Raw genomic sequence first — 21,296 nt, 5'->3', positions numbered from 1 at the left:
TAATTATATTAAGCCAAAGCAGGATGTCGTTTTTTTGGGGATAACTATTTAACACAATTTGCTAAAACTCTGAAAATCTTGTTATAAAAACCGTAAAACCGTCTAAGTTTCGGGCCTAATTTAAGCAAGAGCTGAATTTTGGGCAGTTTGTGCTAGAACTATAATCCAGGTACCTAAATTACTTTCCTGAAAAACCACTCAAAGTGTTGAATCTTGAAGCAAGACTTTGAACTCAATCGTACAATAACTGCTCAAACCTTGATTGAAATGGGCCGAACAACAAAAAAGAAACAACTCAAAAAATTTAGGACCATTGACCACTCACAAAAAATTTAAAGAGCTACAATCTAAAAGCTTCGGCTTATGATCATCTGTGAGTGCGCTACGCGCGCATCGCGTCTTTGCGTCGATAACTGGCTCTAACTTTTCTCTAAAGTCATACCCGCTAATGCCAGGCTTGCAAAACGTTTTGCGCGCTTGTGGCTGTGATTAATTTTAGAGTTTCTTCTATTGCCATAGTTGCATTGGGGTCATTGTTATGCTTAAACGTTTTTTTTAAAGTGTGAAGCAGTTTGAATAACTCTCGTTCCTTAACTAAGCCATCGCGCAAAGAAAAAAATGTCGCATACAAAAAAATTCATTGCATTTTCATATAATTTAATGACCGTATAAAAAAAGCTCATTTTTTAAAATTTTTTCACTTTTTATATTTTTCTAAGCGCTTTTATACTTGATATTAGTACTTTCAACTTTTTTCTCGCTTTTTTAAACTATCTTACATTTTTTGAAGTATAATAGATGCCTTGGAAAAAGCATACCTGATAGTACACTGCCTGTACATGATTCCTGTCTCAACAGATCCTTTTTGTTTTTGTCCGTTGGCACTTCCATGTGACCCTGGATACAACAGAACAAAGTCAAGTTCAAAAACGATCAAATCTGAAGATAAAAGCTGCATTTCTGAAATTGTGTTTCAAGATTTTTTCTCGGAATTGATGGGTTTCTTCTACCCCAGCCGGGTTCAAAATAGACATATAGACCCCCAATCCAACACAGAGTTTTGTATTTTAGGGGTCTATAAATTACTAGGGGGGAGACATAATGCGGAAAATGGAGTAGCGGACTTAGCCCACCCTTAGGAAATCGACCCCATGAAAAACCTCAGGCTCTCCTTTTGGTATTATGTGAAAAAAAAACATCCATTTCCTGCTGACCAACCCTAAATACTTTCTATAGGCGCCACGACGCCAACATGCACAATTTTTGGGAGGAAGCAATTTTTGCAAAAATTTGGTCCAATTTTCTGAAAAAGGCCTACAGAAAACCTGCAAAAACTTGTCTGCAGCGCAAAAAATTTGGTCAAAACACGGTTTTCATAGTAATTTGGGAGTGCTCTGAAACTCTATTTGGTCGACCTAAGAAAAAGCCGGATGACCCCTCCCCATCAGGGCTTCGACCCCCTGTCGACCCAAAGGGTCCCCCTTTTGGTACTTTTTATTAAATGTATTTTTGCTGACCATAAACGGCTTTATTGACCTGTAAAAATACTGTCTGCTGGTGAAACTCCATTAGGTCGGCCTAAAAAAAAGTTTGATCTAGAATTTTTGAAAACCCGCCATCCTCTCGAGAAAATCCTAGATCCGCCCTTGGACCCTATCAACAAACATTTTACAACTGTAGGCTCTTTTCCAGTCCCCCCTTTCAAATTCAATTTTGAAAAGCTTAATTAACGTTGTCATAATGCAATGAAATTTGACGTGGTGAACAAATCGACAACTGTGAACAGATTTGTTCTTCATACTTTACTTCGTAACATGGCGCATTCAGCCATATAACACGTAAAACAATTTATAACTCTGTGTTTTAGAAGGGGGGGACTGGAAAAGATCCCGACTGTATAATACTAGATAGACAGGGGGCTCGCACCGTTTCGTAGCTTCAAGACTTTGAGCTTTTTTTTACTCCCCTCAGATCTTTCAAACTGTCTAATTTTATGGTTGTTTTTGTGTTAATATGGCGAAATGTCTGATAATACAATGGAAAGTTTGGAGAAATAATATGTTCAAAATAGTTAGTTTGTTCACTATAACGCGAATTGGATAATGTCTGAAAATAGCCAATCAGATTTATATATCAGTTCGAAATTAAAAATTTTTTAGCAAACCCATAAATCAAACGATCTGCCCGAAACTATAGATTGTTCTTGTAAAATCTTCGCATTACACTCGGCTACAATTATCTGTTGAATCTAGTCCGGGCTAGAAAAACAGGATGTAGTTTCAAGAAAAAAAAATTTGACCATTCTCACAGTTACCTAAATAGGCACACTATTTCGGCTTTGTTGGCAATCGTCAAAATACAAAATTAGCAAACTGATTGTACTAAATTTCCTTAACTATACTTTTATTACGACTAGTGTTTTGTTCTTCGCTTTAAAAATTTGACTTCACAACTTACAAAATTTGGGCGGAAAAAGAAAAAAGACCGAATTCAGAAAATAATAACCTGATGAAACTGTTGGCCTTGTCTGCCCACATACAAATTCTGTACAGGCAGGTGTGACGAGTAGTGGTTGTTTACATTGTCTTTGTTGTTTTTGTTGTCAATGTTGTTGTTGTTATTATTGTTGTTTGTCCACCATGGCTGATAGGGGGGAATTTCTCTGTGCACCCATGGCTCACCTCCTACTGGGTACTCGTCCTCTTCGCCTTCTGTGGACGAACTACTGGAACTACCTAAGGACCAGACAGGGTAAATCTATATAAATGTTTAACCTCTCAAAGGAATAATTTCAAATCATGTTTTTTGAACTTTTTATCATGTTGTATGTTTCTCCAATTAAAACCTCTCAAAAAATCAACAAGTTTCACTATGAAGGTGGCTGTATACTTTTTGATACCAGACTGGAAGGACTACTGTATGTTATAATCACGTTGTGTACACATATTTGTACAACTGTTCATTTTCTACGCTCAAATCAATGCTTCTAGATCTAATTTCTAATGCTCTTCAGCAACAGGCCTGAGATTTAGAAAAACTTCTTTTCGCCAGAATGGGCAAAAAACGGGGTTGCATGACTAAGAGTGCACGCAAATTGAAAACGAAACTAGGTTAGTTTTCAGCTTCTTCAAAATTCAAAAGAAAACTCGCAAAATTGGAGGCACTTGAAATCGTCAGATTGTGTATTCGATCCCATGCCATGGTTATGATAGTGCGTGAGAACAAGCTCTCACTTGACCTCCAGCTTCAGGTCTACCACAACCTGACCAAATTTGGCTGCAAAAGTGGTACCACGTAAAAGTTCTAGACGCAAAAAAAACGGCCTTGAGTCGCAAAAAAACAGCTTCGCTCAGCACTGTGGGGAGATGGAATGTGGCGAGATAATACAAATGGACTGTTAAGGCCTACTGATAGATCCTCTGCGATTCGCAGGAACTACAATTATTATTATTATTATAAAATTACCAATTAATCCAATAAGTTAGATACAAACAACTGAAACAAAAAAGGCTCTGAAGCGAGTGGTTTTACTAGGTTATTTATGAAGACCAAATATGTTTGGTACAGTTTAATTATTCCGCTTGTCAATTTTGATCGGACAATGTGAATGGTAACTTTACTAGTAAAAAATTGCAGGTGGGGGAAAGGAAAAAGAGCCAAAAAACAATTGGAGCGGTGCTACTCGCTTCTGATTTAAAAAAAAATCAGTTAAAAAGTTGATGTTTCTGTTCAAGCAAGAGTTAGATTTTTTACGCTACACAATTTGCTACATAATTGAACATAAAAAATCCGGGCACATTATCTATGTTCTTTTTTTCTATGTCCTTTTTTGGCTTTCATAAATCTCTATTTTTCAACCTCTGTTCGTCTGAATCTCTATCTAACAAACATAATCAATGCTACAAGGTTCTATAAAAACCAGAAAAAGTATGTGATCTTCTACTGAACCTCCTCGGGCAAAACTCAATAATCAATCAAAAAGTTTGACTCACCTCACTATTTCTAATAATATTGGTTTAAACTATGATTTTTTCAGTAGACATTTGAAAAAAATTTATTAGGAAATGACCGTTCAAGTCGTGGTCAAACTGTGCATTTTGTGATTTGTAAGCAGATTCCGGAACAAGAAGGCGCTCTGTGTTCTTCTTTTGTTCTTTCCTTTTTTGTTGCTCCGACAAAGTTTTAACATGCTTAAAGATTTGTCTCTGGAATCTAGGAATATCCAAACATAAAACTGTGCGGTTAACCAGAGCACAGTTTGGCCCCGCAATGTTTTTTTAAATGACCCGAAGGACCTACCAAAATTTCGACCAGGAGTAATAACTTAATATGTTCAAATAAGTCGCCAATGCTCGAATCGACGAACTGGTAAATGGAGAAAAAAGAACACTTCACTATATATAAGTCTATGCATCAATACAAAAAAGTGTAAAAAAAAACTCCGGGGTTGTAATAAAAATTGTAAGTGACTTTCATAACTTATGAAGCAACGACTCCTTTTCAAAACGAGAATTCAAAAACCTGAAATAGTGTCCGTTTTTTTTACCGGTTTCGAAACTTTAATTATCGCTTATCAATTTATCAATGTTGAAACGTTTTATTTTCTTAAACAAATTTTTTCTCATTTTTGAATAATTTTCAAATCAACTTTTTTCCTGTTTCCTATACCATTTGTAATATTACAACAAAGTGCCCTTTTTGTAAAATTAAAACACTGTCTTAATTTTCAACAAAAATTAGTTGTGATAATGCAAAGAAACTGGCATGATGATCAAGTTCACAACTGTTTACATTTTTTGCTTCATGTCTTGCAATTTTGCATCACGCTTTTAGCCAAAACCACGCTTAAACCAATTACAAAAACTGAAAAATTGAAAAGCGCAGAATCAAAAATGTCAGAAATTATTTCAAACCGCCTTTTCGAATTTGAAACTAAAAAAAAATCAAAAAGGCAGGGGGACTGGAGAATAGACTTTTAATTAAGAATATGATAAAATTATCAGTATCCATCACTTTTTTCATAGATGATAACTATTTTATTACGCTTAGGTACCATATCTGACTGCAATATCTTTTAATCAACTTTTTTTTTACCTTTTTGTATAGTTATCAAGGTGTTTTTATTAATCTTTCATTTCTTCTTCTGGCATCAACTTTATAAAATAACCAATAGTCATAAAAAATTGCCCTATAAACAAAACCTCTCAAGGTTCGTTTTGCCCACAAATTTTTCAATTTTCCGTTTTTTATAGTCGTTTTACGTGTTAATATGGATAGCTGTGTCGCTACAAATTCAGGTTTGACAAACAAATCAATTCACATTTATCAGTTTTCTCACCATGCCATTTTTCATTTACATTGTGAAAAAATTTTTAAAAAATTTCGAAATTGAATGAAATATTTCTCCTCGGAGCTTTTGTTTTTTTCAACGGGTTTTCTATTTTCTTAGTTTTTTTATTATGGCTGCGATAGAAGAATTGAAGAATACGCGAATTCACAGTAGTTAGGCTGAAGCTTTTCGCAAAGGAAAACTTCATTCCATTATGACAATTTATAAAAAGTTTTATCAAATTGAAATTCAAATGTGGGTAATGTAGAAAAGATCTGGACATAATTATTCACTCAAGTTAATTTTTTCTCCATGCCAAGTTTCCTTGTCTTATGACAATGCAACAAACAATTTTTCAAATATGAAAATGGTAGTGTGGATTAGAGGTTATAAACGAGTTACAAGAAATGAGCGGAAGTTTTGATCATCGAGGCAAAATTAGTGTAAACAAACCATAATGTGGACAAAAAAAATTTTCCACAATTTATTTAACTTGTAAATTTTTTGCACTGAATGCGTATGATCTTCATGCTTTCGTAATCATCAACCATCATAATGCATTAGATATGGGAAACTTAAACCATGATATAAACTGTTTTTTTTTTATATAATCGAATAATTACGGAAAAAATAATCCATTATAATCTCTTTCAGTAAGCTTAATTTTTCGTTACTGCGCCAAAATTCCTTAGTTTTGTCTAGATAAACCGTCAATCAAGTATTGCATAAGATGCATCATAACTAATTTCAACTTACTTTCTTTTTAAAATTAGATAGAACATTTTAGCAAAAACGTTTGTTTCCTTTTCATCTCCCATCCAATCAACCATGAATATCTTTCCTATCCCAGATCTGATTTTAGCTTGAAAAACAAAATGATTCTTTATAAACTCTCCTTTCTTTTGATTTTTTTCTAAAATTCAATTTATGAAAACTACCTAAAATGGTTTTTTATGTTATAAACTGCAACAAAACGAGTCAGCGTGAACAGGTGAACAAAGTTTGACAACAGAGTTTTTCTTATGTTTTTTACGAGGTGGTAGACTGGAAAAGAACCAATAAAAACTCAGATCTGAAACAATATCTGAGAAACCATTTGTTCATATATGTTAAATGGGCTCTTTTTCTTTCGCTAACTCACATAAGCGTATTTTTTTGGCATAACCTGAGGTTTTACAAGATTAGATAGGGAGAAAAAATATGTTTGTCATAGCTTAATTTGTAATAGTGCCAATTTTTGCAACAATCGGACAATGAGAACACAGAAATTACTAAAGAAAGTTCGCTGGTTGTGAAAAAAGGGAGCCAATATATGCATTTTGAGCAAACAATTGAATTTTCAATTCGCGCTGTTTCTGCAATTTTTATTTCATTTAATCAGTGGTAAAAGTTTTTCGAATAAATAAACAAATAGTCATCACGCGCTACTTATGTATTTTCGATGTTTATGTCATGCTTTAGGAAACTATTTTGAATGGTGCTACGGGGAAAATGCTTCTACGGCGGGGATGGTTCTACGGGGGATATGGTAGGTAAAGACCTGGGCCATGCATAAAGGTGCGTTTCAGGGGTTGAAGTATATTAACAATTTGGTGTCCTTTCACTGTAACTGCGCAAATTTCACATACACATGTTTCAAGAGTTCAATTAACTGTAAGCAATTTTCTGCAGAAAGAATTCAATTTTCATGGATTTTTGTGACCTAGAAAATTAATTATAATAAATTTTTTGATTTTTGATCAGAAGAGTCGATTATAATGGATTTTTAAATATTTAAAATGATCGATTATAATCGCATAAAAATCCATTTTCTTGGTTGGATGAGTCATGAAAACCGATTATATGGGTTGAGTTTTTTTGCCAATATAATATATTAAAATCGACTATTTTCCATGAAACTCCAGTGGGGGATCTACAGTCAATTTTAAGGTGTAACCAGCAATTTTACAAGGTTAATCATGAAGACCAAATATATTTGCCTTGGCCTAATTAGTCCGTATGTCAATTTTTGGCTCTTTTTCCTCCCCCCCCCCCCACCTCACTCAAACATGAACTTTATGGTATAATGAGTGGTTTTACGAGGTCAAGAGCCCAATTTTCATAATGATCGAATAATGCTAACAAAATTTGACTTGTAAAATTATTCACGTAGGGAAAAAGAGAAAAACTTTTGTTGCAATGCAAAACAAGAGTACAGAATAAAATAAGAGTATAGATGCATATAAAATAAGCACAGTTGGCCGAGTGGCCTAAGCTAAAGCCGATTATATAGGTTAACAGTTGACGTAGGTTCGAGTCCCCAACCTGCCCATGTATTAAAATACTAAAAACGGGGGTTACATCCTATTTTAACTGTTTTTTGGTTCTAATTCGGTTCAGCCTTGATTAAGGTTGACCGCCAAAAAGAGCAATTTGTCTCAAGGACATTACCGACCGGTTCTTGTGGCTAGCTTGCGCGAAATTATCTCAAAAAACGAGTTGTACCGAAACAAGTTAATTTTGTGATCTTGATTATGCAAACCGTTGACATTGCTTATTTCTTGTTATGTGTGTTTACCGAAAAATACTCATAATTTATTTTGTCTTATACAGTTTTTTCAGATTGAGCGCACATTTTGGCGCCCCACAAGGGACACCGAGGTCTTCTCTTTACGACACGAGCTTCACCGAGGGACACAAGGGACACCGAGGTCTTCTCTTTACGACACGAGCTTCACCGAGGGACACAAGGGACACAGAGTGGGCGTTTGGCCGAAAAGTTTCTAATTGGCCGAAAGTGAGCGGTTGGCCGAAAAGTTTCTAATTGGCCGAAAGTGAGCGGTTGGCCGAAAAGTTTCTTTTTGGCCGAAAGTGGGCATTTGGTCGAAAAGTGTCTAATTAGCCGAAAGTGGGCATTTGGACGAAAGCTGTTAAATTGTTCAGCTGGCCGAAAATCGTCAGATTGTGCGGTTTAGCCGAAAGTCGTCAGAGTACCGAATTGGCCGAAACGCTTCACACAGTTTACTTGACGAAAGTGGGCGATTGGCCAAAAGGGCCGACAGACGATACAGCAGACAGGCGAAAGAGCAGACTGGCGGAAGAGAGGCCAGTTCAGGTGTCCTGATTGTTCACTTTTGGGCGAAGTGGAGCTGTATTTTTCTCGACACCCGAACTTTTGGTTTTTTCCCGGTGTCGCCAATCTCCAATTAAAACTGTAAAACTCGACTAGTTTAAAACTTTCAAATTGTGCTATAAAATTGATTTACGATGTCATATATGCTAGAAATTTCCCCGCAAGCTAGCCCCCGGTATTTTTTCTCAATACCCAAAATTTTTGGACAGTTCCGTTGAACTGAAATTTCTTACAGTCGGTACATAGACAAACTGACTTGACATTTTTTCTCGATACCAAAAATTTTTAGATATTTGTGAACGGAATATTAATCCGTGAAATCGGAAAATACACAAGAGATACTGGACTAGTTTTTTTTGGATTGGTTTATGACTCGAAGCTGCTGACCAAAATTTTCCGAAAAATTTTGTGAAAAAAGTAAAAAAATTGCCAAAAAATTCTCAAAAAGTCTCCAGAATTCTGCGAAACTGTGCTGTAAGATGACACCAACCTAATGTTAAGTGGTCTGGTAGCGAAATATCAGGCAAATTAAGTTGAGTTTTTTCATCCTCAGGTTTCTTCCGCGTGTTGTGTTGGAACTTAACCAATTTGCCTGATCCCCCACCCACCATTGGTGAAACTGAAAGCCAGTTCGCTTCGAGTAAACCAAAGCCGTTTCATTCCGTCAGATTATTGACTTCGTTGCGTGACAGTAAAGTAACAGTGATATTAAGTGAGTTAAGTTGAATTCTTTCATACTCAGGTTTACTCCGTGTGTGTTGTTGGAGTTCAACCGACCTACTTAATTTTCCAACCCCATTGGTACTTAAGCGTAACGAAGCCGTCGCATAGGTCCCCTAAGTGTATGGTATTCAATCTAGGAGCTAGTTCTTTGGATCACGCGCTACGAAAACTTCCCGCTCCGCCCCAGAAGCGCTTGAAAGATACTTGCTTTACGAAGCCAGGTTTAAGTTTGAACTTTAACGCTCAGAAAACGATACAGTACTACCTTCATCACTACTTGTCGCACCGTAACGACCTCGTAATTTGGCACGACTCCATTAATAACTCGATAAAGATGCACCGCAGTAACAAAAACCGCAAGCTGAGTAGTGAGCAACTTGTCAATTTATTATTAAGGTATAGGACAAACATTTGTGCGATCGTATACTGTAGACGGAACGGAACCGAGGATATAGAGGAAAGTTTAGGTTCAACAGGTATTCTCGTTCTCAACGTCGTTAAAGACTTTATCTCTAAGCGTCAGGCTAAGGACCAGGTACTAATTGAGAAGTACAAAAAGCTTCACCAGCCTCCTTCCCTTGAGTTAAAGACTCTCTTCCTTCTAAGGCGTTATAGCGCTAATCTTAACAACTTTAGGACACGTAAGAAGCGAAACCGCTTACCCCTCAAAGCTCGGAAAGCTATAAGAAATAGGCTTCAGGTAGAAGCTTTGAGACGTCAAGTTCCCCCGTCTTGTAAGCTAATGTTGATTTACAAATGCAAATGACTGTTTTCTATAAGTGAGCATCCGTCAATTTGTGAAAAACATGGACGAAAAATTCCAAAGTAAGATACGCAAATTATTCGAAACCCGTCCAAATCTAGAAAATAAGCTGCTTAAAGGTCACTCATTATTACTTGAGTACATTGAGACTAATAGTCGCACTACAATAATTGATAATGCTGTTTACAAACGTAAAATTGCGTTGGAAAAAGCTGTCGACGTCAATGAGCAATTAATTAGGTTAGCGGGAAAAACGGAAAACCCTGAAAAAATTATTGCTCAGCAAGACCTTTGGCTTAAGAAAGTAACCGAAATGAACGATCAAGTAATGCATGAAGCTCAGAGTTACAAGATGAGCCTTGAACCTTCGTCATTTCCAGCAGCCGGCATGACAGGGAGCAAGGGATCTTTACAACAAACTAGGTCTGAGACATCCTCACGCTCACACAAAACAAGAGACTCGTAAGCACGAGTATCTGAAAACAGGTCTAATGTCTCCAATAAGTCTAAGGATAGTAGAACGCTTGACTCACACAAGTCTGATAAATCTGCTTCCACTCGTCATACGTCGACTGTTCGCACTATGTCATCAAGTGAGAAACGGCATGAATTAGCTTTAGTAAAACGACGCCATGAGGAACTGGAAAGGCAGTATCAAGTCTCTTTAAGACTTAAAGAGCAAGAGAACCGCCTTAAGTCCAAACAAAGTCAGCTGGAACTAGAGCAATTGGCTGAAAGTCATAAAAAGCAACTAATTGAAATGGAAGTGAAAGCGTTTGAACTTGAGGACAGTTCATCTGAGGTTAGCGAGAAGGTAGTGGAAAGTAACTCGACAGGAGTAAGTCAACCTATTTCAAAGGTAGCAACCGATCGAACTAATGATTGGGTAGACTCTGTTAGTTCACAAGCACCTCCCGACGTTGCTAGTGCGCCAGGTTTGCAGGCCTTCACTCCTGTACACATTTCTTCAAGACCGACGACTTCCGCCATCCTCGCTCATGCAATTCACACCAGTAATAGTCATAACCATGAGCACACAGCATTGAGTGACCCTGGAATCCATAGTCATTGACATCGGGCTATGCCTCAGTTTGGCAGCGCAAGCCTTTTGCCATTACAAGCTTCTGTTTCATTCCCAGCCTCTGTTCCTTTCCCAGTTAACATTATGCATTCTAGTGCACACGTGTTACCACCACCGTGTGCTGTTCCTTTACAGACCATGAGTTCAAACATAACTAATGGTAGTTTTGCCATCGCGCAACCGGAATCATTACCTGTCCCAATGTTACCGGCACAACCCGGTTCTGGTTTTGTTTCTTTGTCACCTGCATTTGCTAGTGGTGGCTTCTCGTCTTCTGGAGTAAACTCAACGCCGGTTTTCTTTTCGGCACCTAATTGCCATGCAGCGCCAGTCCAGACGCAACATAATCTTCCCTTTGTTCCGCATACTGTGTCACCTAATATCAACTATTACTACACAAGTGATGCAAACTTATGGCGATTGGCAGCTACAACTCCAATCGTCACGCCTGCTCAGTGTTGTAATGCTGGAAACATTTTTTCTAATGTGACAACTGTTGTCCCATCGTGTAACACCGCCGCTCCGTATACTAGTGGTGGGACTCTGTATTTTAATACTCCCCCAGTTCATCCACAACATGTTCCGCATTTTGGCAATCAAACTAATACTGGTTATCAGCCAGTCAAGGAAGACTACGCACCGTCTTCCGCTTATCCGAACCAAGGTTGTTCATCGGATCGACCTTTCTCCGCTCGTGAATTGGCGGAATTATTGATGCATAGCCGCAAAGATCATCTTCCTGAATGGAAGTTAGCCCAGTTTGACGGCAACCCATTAAACTGGCACGAATGGTTTGGTCAGTTTAAGTCCACCGTTGATTCCGCTTTTCTCACCGATGATACGAAACTGACATACTTGAAAACGCTCGTCACAGGCAAAGCAAAAACCGCAATTGCGGAGTTTAGTTTTAGTGGCGTTATGTACAAGGATGCACTGGCCACCTTGCAACGGAAGTTTGGGCAACCACATGCCATTGTTGGTGCGCATCTTGATAAGCTGAATACTTTTCCTCCACTTAAGATGCACAATTCGGAAAATGTCATTAGTTTCTCCTCTGCCATATCTGGCCTCGTAGCAGTTTTCAAGTCATTGTCTTTCAACGATGATCTAAAGAGTTTAACTTGTTAAACCAAGCTGTTAGTAAACTTCCGCCTAACCTCAAGGAGGCTTGGTCAATGCATACTGTTAGACATAATTGGCAGCGACCAACACTCTTAGACTTTAACAACTGGTTGAAAGAAAAAGCCGAGGGGCATGAAAGATTACGTTTACTCAACTCTAAGGCAAAAAACGAGGAACCAGTTAAACCAAAAACAACCAAAGTTTTTGCAGCCAATAGCCAGGTAACTAGTAAGGCTCAGGATAAGTCTAAGTTTCCGCCGTGCGTTTTGTGTAAGGGTAGTCATGCATTGTGGAATTGTGCTGTTTTTAAGGAAAAGAATGCTACTCAGCGAGCAAAATACGTAGCTGAACAGAAACTTTGCTTCGCTTGTCTCAATGGCAATCATAGTTTCCGGCAATGTTCTAGAGCAAAAAAGTGCCCGAAGCCAGAGTGTGATAGCACACATAATTTCTTGCTCCATGGAGCCGAAAGAATATTTCCTCGGAAGTAAAATTCGAAAGCCTCGAATAAGGCTGGAACAAACAAATCCAAGGAGAATACAAACACTTCCACCCATGCCGCTGTTAGTGATGTACATGACCTTGAATCTTCTAAAGGGTTGTTGCCAATTGCAACACTTGGTGTATCCTCAGATGTAACCAGTCTCCTGACGTTGATTCTTTGTGATAGTGCATCGACTCACTCCTGGGTGTCTTCGTCACTCGTAAACCGTCTCGGCTTAGTAGGGGAGCCCGTTAACTTGTCAATTAGTGGTTTCATTTCAACCACCGTTGTTGAGACTCAGAGGGTCAGATTTACAGTTTCCTCCGAGCCGAATAATAGTGATTTCGTATTTTCTCTCTGTGCATATGTTAAAGACAATATTCGGATTGGTTCCGAATTAATCAATTTTGCTGATTTGCAGAATAAATATCCACAATTAGCACCTATTAAGCCCATTCAATATACTTATGAGGACGTTGAAGTTATTATCGGACAAGACTACTACCACGCCGTTAGACCCATTGAGTTCATCTTGGGAGATGATAAAAACTCACCGTGTTCCGTTCGTCTACCGATAGGTTGGGTCTTAAGTAGTCCGTTGCCGCCGTCCGGTAATTCTACTTCTTCGTGTTTCATGTGTGTTGTTGAAGATTCTTCTCTGACCGACCAGATAAAATCCTGGTACGATTTGGAATCGCATGGTACTTTCAAACAAGTCGATGCCCGTTCCGCCGCGGATAAACATGCTTTATCCATCCTAAATTCTGAAACCGTTCACAATGGTGAAAGATACATTGTGCATTCGCTTTGGATTGATAGTAATGTCAGTCTACCAAACAAATACTACTCGTCACTCTCCCGATTTGAAACAATGGAGAGAAGGTTAAGTAAAGAACCTGAACTGCTCGAAAGATACGCAGAGACAATTAGAGAGGACATTAGGAAAGGCTATGTCGTTACCGTCGAACCGCATGATCCACGTAAGCGTTCCGATCGCGAGTGGTATCTTCCGCACCACCCCGTCGTAAATCCGAATCAGCCGGGTAACGTGCGACGAGTCTTTAAGGGTACTTCTAAGTTTCATGGCACATCCTTAACTAAGTCCTTATTGGTGGGTCCTGACCTACTCCAAAATTTAATTTTTGTGCTTTTGCGATTCCGTCAACACAAGTACGCCGTCTCCGCGGATATAGAGGGTATGTTCCTCCAGGTAGAAGTCCTTGCCCGCGATCAAATTTCGCTCCGTTTTTTGTGGCGGGAGGATACCACTTCCGATGTGGTAGTTCATCAGTACACTCGCCATATATTCGGCGCACGGGATTCGCCTATGTGCGCCAATTTCGCGTTGCGAAAAAGAAGCAACTGATAATATGTCCACATACCCTGAGGCCGCCTCAGTCGTAAATGAAAAATTTTACATGGATGATTACTTGGATTCATTCGAGAACGTTACCCAAGCAATTAAAACTAGTCGCGATTTGGTTTCCTTAATAAAATTAGGAGGATTTAATTTGACTAAATTTGTCAGTAATGCTGATGAAATCACTTCAGCAATGAACCCCGAGGAATCCGAAACCTCATCTTCACCCATCAAGGAACTATGTAACGGTGCCGAACAATCATCACACGTCTTAGGTCTTAAGTGGGACCATGTAAAAGACACATTGGTTGTTAGCAGAGGCTTGGATCGTCCTCTCGATAAAGCAATAACTCAACAAACCGTCTCTTCGTCTCTTCTGTGTTTGACCCTGTTGGGTTAGTACCTCCATACACAGTTAGGGCCCGTCTTTTACTTAAAGATATTTGGAAAATCAGTGGTCAAAATTGGGACGACGAATTGCCAGAAGACATAAGAGATAAGTTTCTCGAGTGGCACTCCGGTCTCCCTCTCTTAGGGCAATTGACTATTCCCCGTTGTTACTTCACGGAGCCTGTGGATCAAATTGAGGTCCACATGTTCGGTGATAGATCGCAGGACGTTTTCTGTGCGGTTGGATTTTTGCGTGCGCGACTCTCGAGCTTGCACAAAACTCAAATATCCTTCATCTTTGGTAAAGCTCGCGTTGCGCCCATGAAAGCGCTATCTATACCGAAGCTAGAGCTTCAAGCTGCTCTGCTCGCCACACGACTAAAAGATGATATACTGGCCGCCCTTACCGTCTCTGTTAATCATGTCTACATGTGGACAGATAGAACAACAGTTTTGCAGTGGCTAAACTCCACTGAAAAATTACCTGCATTCGTCGCTAATCGTGTCGGCGAAATTCTCGAATCGACCACTATTGATGAGTGGCACCATGTTCTGAGCGGCGATAATCCAGCTGATGCCGGTACGCAGGGGATTTCTTCGGAAGCCCTCAAGGATAGCAGCTGGGTTATTGGTCCGAGCATACTCAGGACTACTGAATGGCCGTTTATACCCGACGAACGTGTAATCAATAAAATTCGTTTGAAAGGTCCTTCTTGTGATGTTGATAATTGCTTGGAGACATCATCTTCCTTCGTCACCGATGTCACATCCATCAAACATCCCGAACACGGGTTCAATTGGGAAAGGTTTCGTTCCTTTACAAGATATAAACGAGTAGTCGCTTTTATGTTGAGGATGTTGCCTTCACATAACAATTTTCGTGGTAAGGACTTACGAATCACCAACCCCACTGAAGTTGATATTGCAGAAAGCAAACTGATTCATCTTGCTCAGATGGAATCCTTCCCCGTTGAGTAAAAAAACACTCACCGCTGGCAAACCTATTAAGAATAAGAGTGAAATTGCCACATACTCGCCATTTATTGGTCCCGCTGGAATCATTCGTTCCACCGGACGGATTGTGAGCTTAGTGAATACCGAGTTTGATACTAAGCACCCAATAATACTCGACGCTCGACATACCTTAGTTCGTTTGTTGGTCCGCAGCCTCCACCATAAGCATTTTCATCAAGGATTAGATTACATGCGCTCCGTTTTAAATATGAAATATGCAATACTTGGGTTGCGTCGACTACTTCGGTCTATCGAAAATCAATGTGTGACATGCCGTAAACGCAAAGCAAGCACCATCCAGCCAATTATTTCCGATTTACCTGTCGAACGTCTCGGATACAAGCAACCACCCTTCAATCATACGGGTGTGGATCACGTTGGACCGCTTTACGTTCCGGTTCGCAGAAGCACGGAAAAAAGATGGGGATTTCTTTTTACTTGCCTCACCACCAGGGCTGTACACCTTGAGATTGTACCATCTCTGGACACCAGTTCGTGTGTCATGGGCATTGAACGGTTCGCTGCGCGCCGTGGTACGCCAAGCACAATCTGGTCGGATAATGGCACGAACTTCGTTGGTGCGGAAAAGGAATTACTTGCCTGCATCAAGAGCTGGAATGGCATGGCTCCGACCATTTTTCCACAGAAAGGTGTTACTTGGAAATTTAACCCGCCAGGCGCACCCCATCATGGCGGCTCCTGGGAACGCCTCGTCCGAAGCGTGAAGCGCGTGCTGTACGATATCATAGGCAGTAGGCGAGTCACTGAAGAGGTGTTAGGAACAACACTCTGCTAGTTGAACAGGCTTTGAATTCGAGGCCAATCACTCCCGTTAGTACCGATTCATGTGAGTTAGAAGCGTTAACCCCAAACCATTTTTTGCTTGGACAAAATGCCACAAGCTTTCCTTCGCTTTTACCCGGGGAGCACTTCGATCACAAAAAAAGGTACGTGCGAGCGCAGGCATATGCTATCGCGATTTGGTCTCGTTGGCTTCGAGAATATGTTCCCTCGCTGAATAAGCGTGTCAAGTGGCACACTTATTCTGACTTCACTCTTAAAACAGGCGATCTCGTGTGGGTGATTGAGCCTGATAGTCCGCGTGGGTACTACCCTCTTGCCCGAATCGTCAAGCTGAACTACGGACAGGACGGTTGCGTCCGATCCGCCCTTGTCAGGACCGCAACCCGTGAAATCACGCGGCCGACCGTTAAGCTCGCTCCGGTTCTTCCTTCTTCAGGGGGGAGGATGTTGCAATGCAAAACAAGAGTACAGAATAAAACAAGAGTATAGATGCATATAAAATAGGCACAGTTGCCCGAGTGGCCTAAGCTAACGCCGATTATATAGGTTAACAGTTGACGTAGGTTCGAGTCCCCCACCTGCCCATGTATTAATATACTAAAAACGGGGGTTACATTCTATTTTAACTGTTTTTTGGTTCTAATTCGGTTCAGCCTTGATTAAGGCTGACCGCCAAAAAGAGCAATTTGTCTCAAGGACATTACCGACCGGTTCTTGTGGCTAGCTTGCGCGAAATTATCTCAAAAAACGAGTTGTACCGAAACAAGTTGATTTTGTGATCTTGATTATGCAAACCGTTGACATTGCTTATTTCTTGTTATGTGTGTTTACCGAAAAATACTCATAATTTAATTTGTCTTATACAGCTTTTTCAGATTGAGCGCACAACTTTGTTCTCCTCCAGCTCTTGATCTCACTCTTGATCAATTCTTTGACTACAATATTTTTTCATTATGCATTCCAGTAAAAATCCTGGGAAGTTTTTAGATATGGTAGTGATAGTGATAAAAAGATGTTTAGATTTGATACGATTGAAACTAAATTCGATACGTGTTACGTTTACTTCATTAAGAACTTGATATACTTGATTCATTCTCTTCCAATTCGTCCTCGCCTTCACTTGAGTCTGGGAACAGGTCCACCCCTGTGTAGTATGCATTCAAATGATTCTTTTTATTTGAGTTTTTTCTTCCGACTGATCTGAAACAAGGATAATAATTTTTCACAGCTAATTCCTTTTTCTCAAGCAAATTTATCATAATGCAATGATTGAATGTTTCGTTACTTTGAGCGTGACTTGCTATTGCTAAATGCGTGAGTTATCTTGGTTTTTTCCCACTATACTCGCAAAATTGAAACATCAAAGTCTAAAGATATGAAGGGCTAGATTTTTATAAATTTTATTCTTATTCACTGGGAAAAAAACGGAGATATGAAACAAAGATTTAACAATTTCGTTATAACTATTTCGTTATTAGGAAACCTGTTGTCACCATCACTGCTACGAGCTTTGCTACGCGCTGCTGAATCTCTTGCAGCTATTTCATATTTCATTCTGTCAGTTGAGTTGTCGTAGTAACCATTTGGAGGACGTTCACCTTTCATCTGACCTTGATCGTTGACCTTTTGACCTTGAGTTACTTCCTGCTTGTTCAACTTTGTTTGCTGATTGGTCATAGTTAACTATTATTTGAAACGCAAATCGAGCTATGATTGACTTAGTTGAAAAAAGCTGAAGTTACTGATTTAAAAACAAGCCAAAAATACTGAGTTGAAAAAACGGAGGTTAATTAGTTGCCAAATGATGTCCTTGCCAAACAAAAGGTGAATCAGAATTTCCGCACGTGCTAAATTTTCCAAGTGACTCTAAGAACACAAATCGACTCTAATTTTAATAAATTTCGGATAACTTTTTCGTAAATCGAAGTCCCGGATCATTCATGCTCTTAATGATAAAATATATTGTTGATTTGCTGCTGGAAATTAGTAAAGGTCCGGTTTCTGGTCAGATAAATTCTAGATAACCTCAAATTTTATCTGGACAACTTCTGACAACTTTTCATTAACGACTAATTTTTTCGCATTCACACAAATAGTTTCAATTTTAGCTCTTTTCTACTAAACTCCCCACCATTTTCAAGGAAAATTTTGTTCGGCCCTTTTCCAATCCTCCCCTTTGATTTTTTTGGATCTTCGCTAAATGAAAGTCTGTGTAAACTGTATCACCTGCAAATCGATGTGAGACCAAGTTTGAACAGTTTTCAGTTTTATTTTTCAAATTGTTTGAGAGCGGGGGGGGGATGTTAAACTGGAGAAGACACCTTTTTGTTGTCACACTTTACATCTGAGCAAAATTTATGTTGCCCTTAAAATTTAGAAACAAAAATTGGAAAAAGAAATTTTGAAAGAAATTTGAAAAAGAAAACTCGAAATAAGAGGACAGGAAAACCGCCTTCGAAACTTCTGCCTGTTATCTTGCATGATTTTTCCGCGTTGAAGTCCTACCGTTAATCATCGCGGCTCTTTTTCCTTTTCCCCCCACCTGCAAATTTTTACATGCAAAATTGTGGATCGCATTGTCCGATTGTTATAAAAATTCCCATGCAAACTAATAAGGCCACGACAAACATATTTGGTCCTCATACTCAACCTCGTAAAACCACTCGTTACACTAACATATTGAAGCTCGTGTGAGGTGGGGGGGCATGGAAAATGGAACCCGTTATAACTCAAAAAAGAGCCATCATCGCTTTTTCTGTTATATACCAGCTTTTCCTTTCAAGGATTCGACCCCCTTCCGACTCAAAGGGTCCTTTTTTGTACTATTTTGAGATACCCTTTTTTGACTGACGGCCTATAAAAGTTTTCTAATGGCAACTTTGGCGCCAAACTATACTAATTTTGAGGGGAGAGCGCTCCGAAAAACGCGGTTTTTTGGTCAACACTTTCCAAAAAGACGAAAAAGTAGGTCAAAATAAAGTCTGTATAGTGATTTGGGAGAGCTCAGAAAATCGATTTGATCGACCTTAAAAAAATTCGACAAAAATTTTGATGTAATTTTGAAAATTCGCCACCCCCCCCCCCCCGTTCGAGAAAACCCTAGACCCGCCCTTGATAATGACAATTGAGGAAACAAAGTTGGTATTAATTTTTGCGAATAGTATTATACTAACTTTAAAAGAGACTAGCTGGAGGTTTTTTTTCTGACCAATGCGCATTACTATTAAAACTCTTAATCGAATTTAAAAATCGATACCATCAAACCATGGAAAAACTATGAAGATACTTTTGATGTATTGAGGTCAGATTATCAAATCAAGGTCAAAAAAAGGACAAACGGATAAATTAAGGAGAACTTTCGATCCATTCATTTGACATCATATTTCGAACAATTTATTTTGATTCATTTATCCCGATTCATTTGTCAGTTTCTTTTGAATTTAGATTTTCTGTCTGCACTTTTAACATTGATGAACTTAATTCCCCAAACCCAACTTGTTGATCGCATTGGCTCTAGCTCTAAATATTAACAACTAATGAGTTTAAATTTTGTTGCGGATTTTTTTGTTAAGGATGCTTCAGCTTAAGTGACGATAGCTTTGAAACTGGTGATTTTTACTTAAAAAAATGAAAAATTTTGTCCAACTTTTTGTATTTTTTTGACTGGTGTTTATACAAAATTTTGACTACTCTTATCTTCACAACAAAAAAAAGATTTTTAAGTTCACAATCACAATTTGTTTGGTTTTTTTTGAAACTCGTAATTTAGTTTTTTTCCTTAGCACATAATCTTAACTGTTTTAGTTTTAAGTCAAATGACAGGTCTGCTTAATAATTACTTTTTGTTCATATTTCTAATTTTAATATGTTTTTCAATTCTAACTTTGTTTCAAATTTCAGAAATTTTACTCCAGGTTGTTTTGATATTTTGTCTTTTTCATTTCAGGTTTCATTAAAACAACTCATTTTCAAAAAAAAATTTATAACCCTGTGAATAAGTTATTCTTTAACTTCGTTTTTTTGATATCACGTCAAATTACGGAAGGTTAAGGGAAATTTCCTAACTCATTCTGTTTTATTGTTTCAAAGATGTTTCTGAAGAACGAATGTTTGGAAGTAGATGGCTGTTGCGAAGGAGCGGCGACCTGGAGGATGTTCTAAAAGCATTTTTTAAAACTATTGAGAGAGAAAAAGTCGTCGTTTTGAGAGAGTTTTAAAATTGTCTTTTCGTTTTAAAATTCATAACGATGTCCTTTTGTTCTAAGTTTTCTACCAATTAGTTGAAATTGTGGTTTAATTTTCTCACTTAAAGGGACGTCGAGCTCTTTTTTTTATTAATTTTCTCTATTGTTGGCTTAAAACAGTCCGTAACATTCCGGCCATTTTTTTGTTTTTATGCATTTTTACTGAGCATATTTCACCTACAAACGTTTTAACTCAAATTTCCTATTTTGAGTTTTCTGGTTCAAATTTCGATCATATTTTTTTCCTAAATCAGCCGATTTTTGGCATAGAAAGCTCAAGTCAGTATAAAAATGAAAAACTATATACAATGGTAGCTTGCAAATTTACAAATAAAAAATACATTAGGAAAAACTTCCCGAATGGTTTCGATCATTTTCCAAAAAAACTAATTTTGTAACTCGGCCGGAGTATTAAGGTTTGAAAACTTTTAAATTTTCAACACTTTACATCACATATTTAAACTTTCATTTCATGTTCTTTCAACCGCAGAACCAGTTTCTACAACCAAACAAAACATTTAGTTAGTGGCTAAAAAATTCAAACAAAGAACGAAAAAGTACTTTATTCGTAATAATCAGTTTCCTAAAGTGTCTCATCTTCAATTTGAAGTATTTTCGAAAGCCTTGTAAGATACAAAATAAACAATGCGAAGCTCTAATAAAGCGTCAATTTCTTTTTTCGATCACAAAAACAACTTGGTGGACAATCATAAAGATCACATTTGGTTTTTTTCACATTTTGCTTTCGGTCTAAATGCAAGTCCACCACAAGAATGAAAAGTTTTCAGAAACCACCAAAAAACTTGCTGAAAATTTCATTTTTAGTAGCGTTTTCAAGATTCTGATTTCTGTGCAATATCAGATATTTGA

General features: G+C 38.3%; 1 protein-coding gene across 1 annotated transcript; it reads right to left on the bottom strand.

The window, feature by feature from the left end:
• Nucleotides 1-818: 818 nt before the first annotated feature.
• LOC134856514 (NKAP family protein-like) lies at nt 819-17,859 on the bottom strand (the record flags this gene model as incomplete). The annotated part of the gene is made up of 4 exons (XM_063872782.1): nt 17,666-17,859; nt 17,267-17,382; nt 2,506-2,735; nt 819-897 (listed from the first exon to the last, which is right to left on the bottom strand). Coding segments are annotated over exons 1-4 (619 nt in total), but the record flags the coding sequence as incomplete, so codon positions are not given.
• Nucleotides 17,860-21,296: the final 3,437 nt, after the last annotated feature.

The sequence above is a fragment of the Symsagittifera roscoffensis genome, unplaced genomic scaffold, assembly GCF_963678635.1.
Source record: "Symsagittifera roscoffensis unplaced genomic scaffold, txSymRosc1.1 SCAFFOLD_506, whole genome shotgun sequence".
Classification (NCBI taxonomy): domain Eukaryota; kingdom Metazoa; phylum Xenacoelomorpha; order Acoela; family Convolutidae; genus Symsagittifera; species Symsagittifera roscoffensis.
Note: the sequence above shows the minus strand (reverse complement) of the source record. Positions and strands in the feature narration are given on the sequence as shown.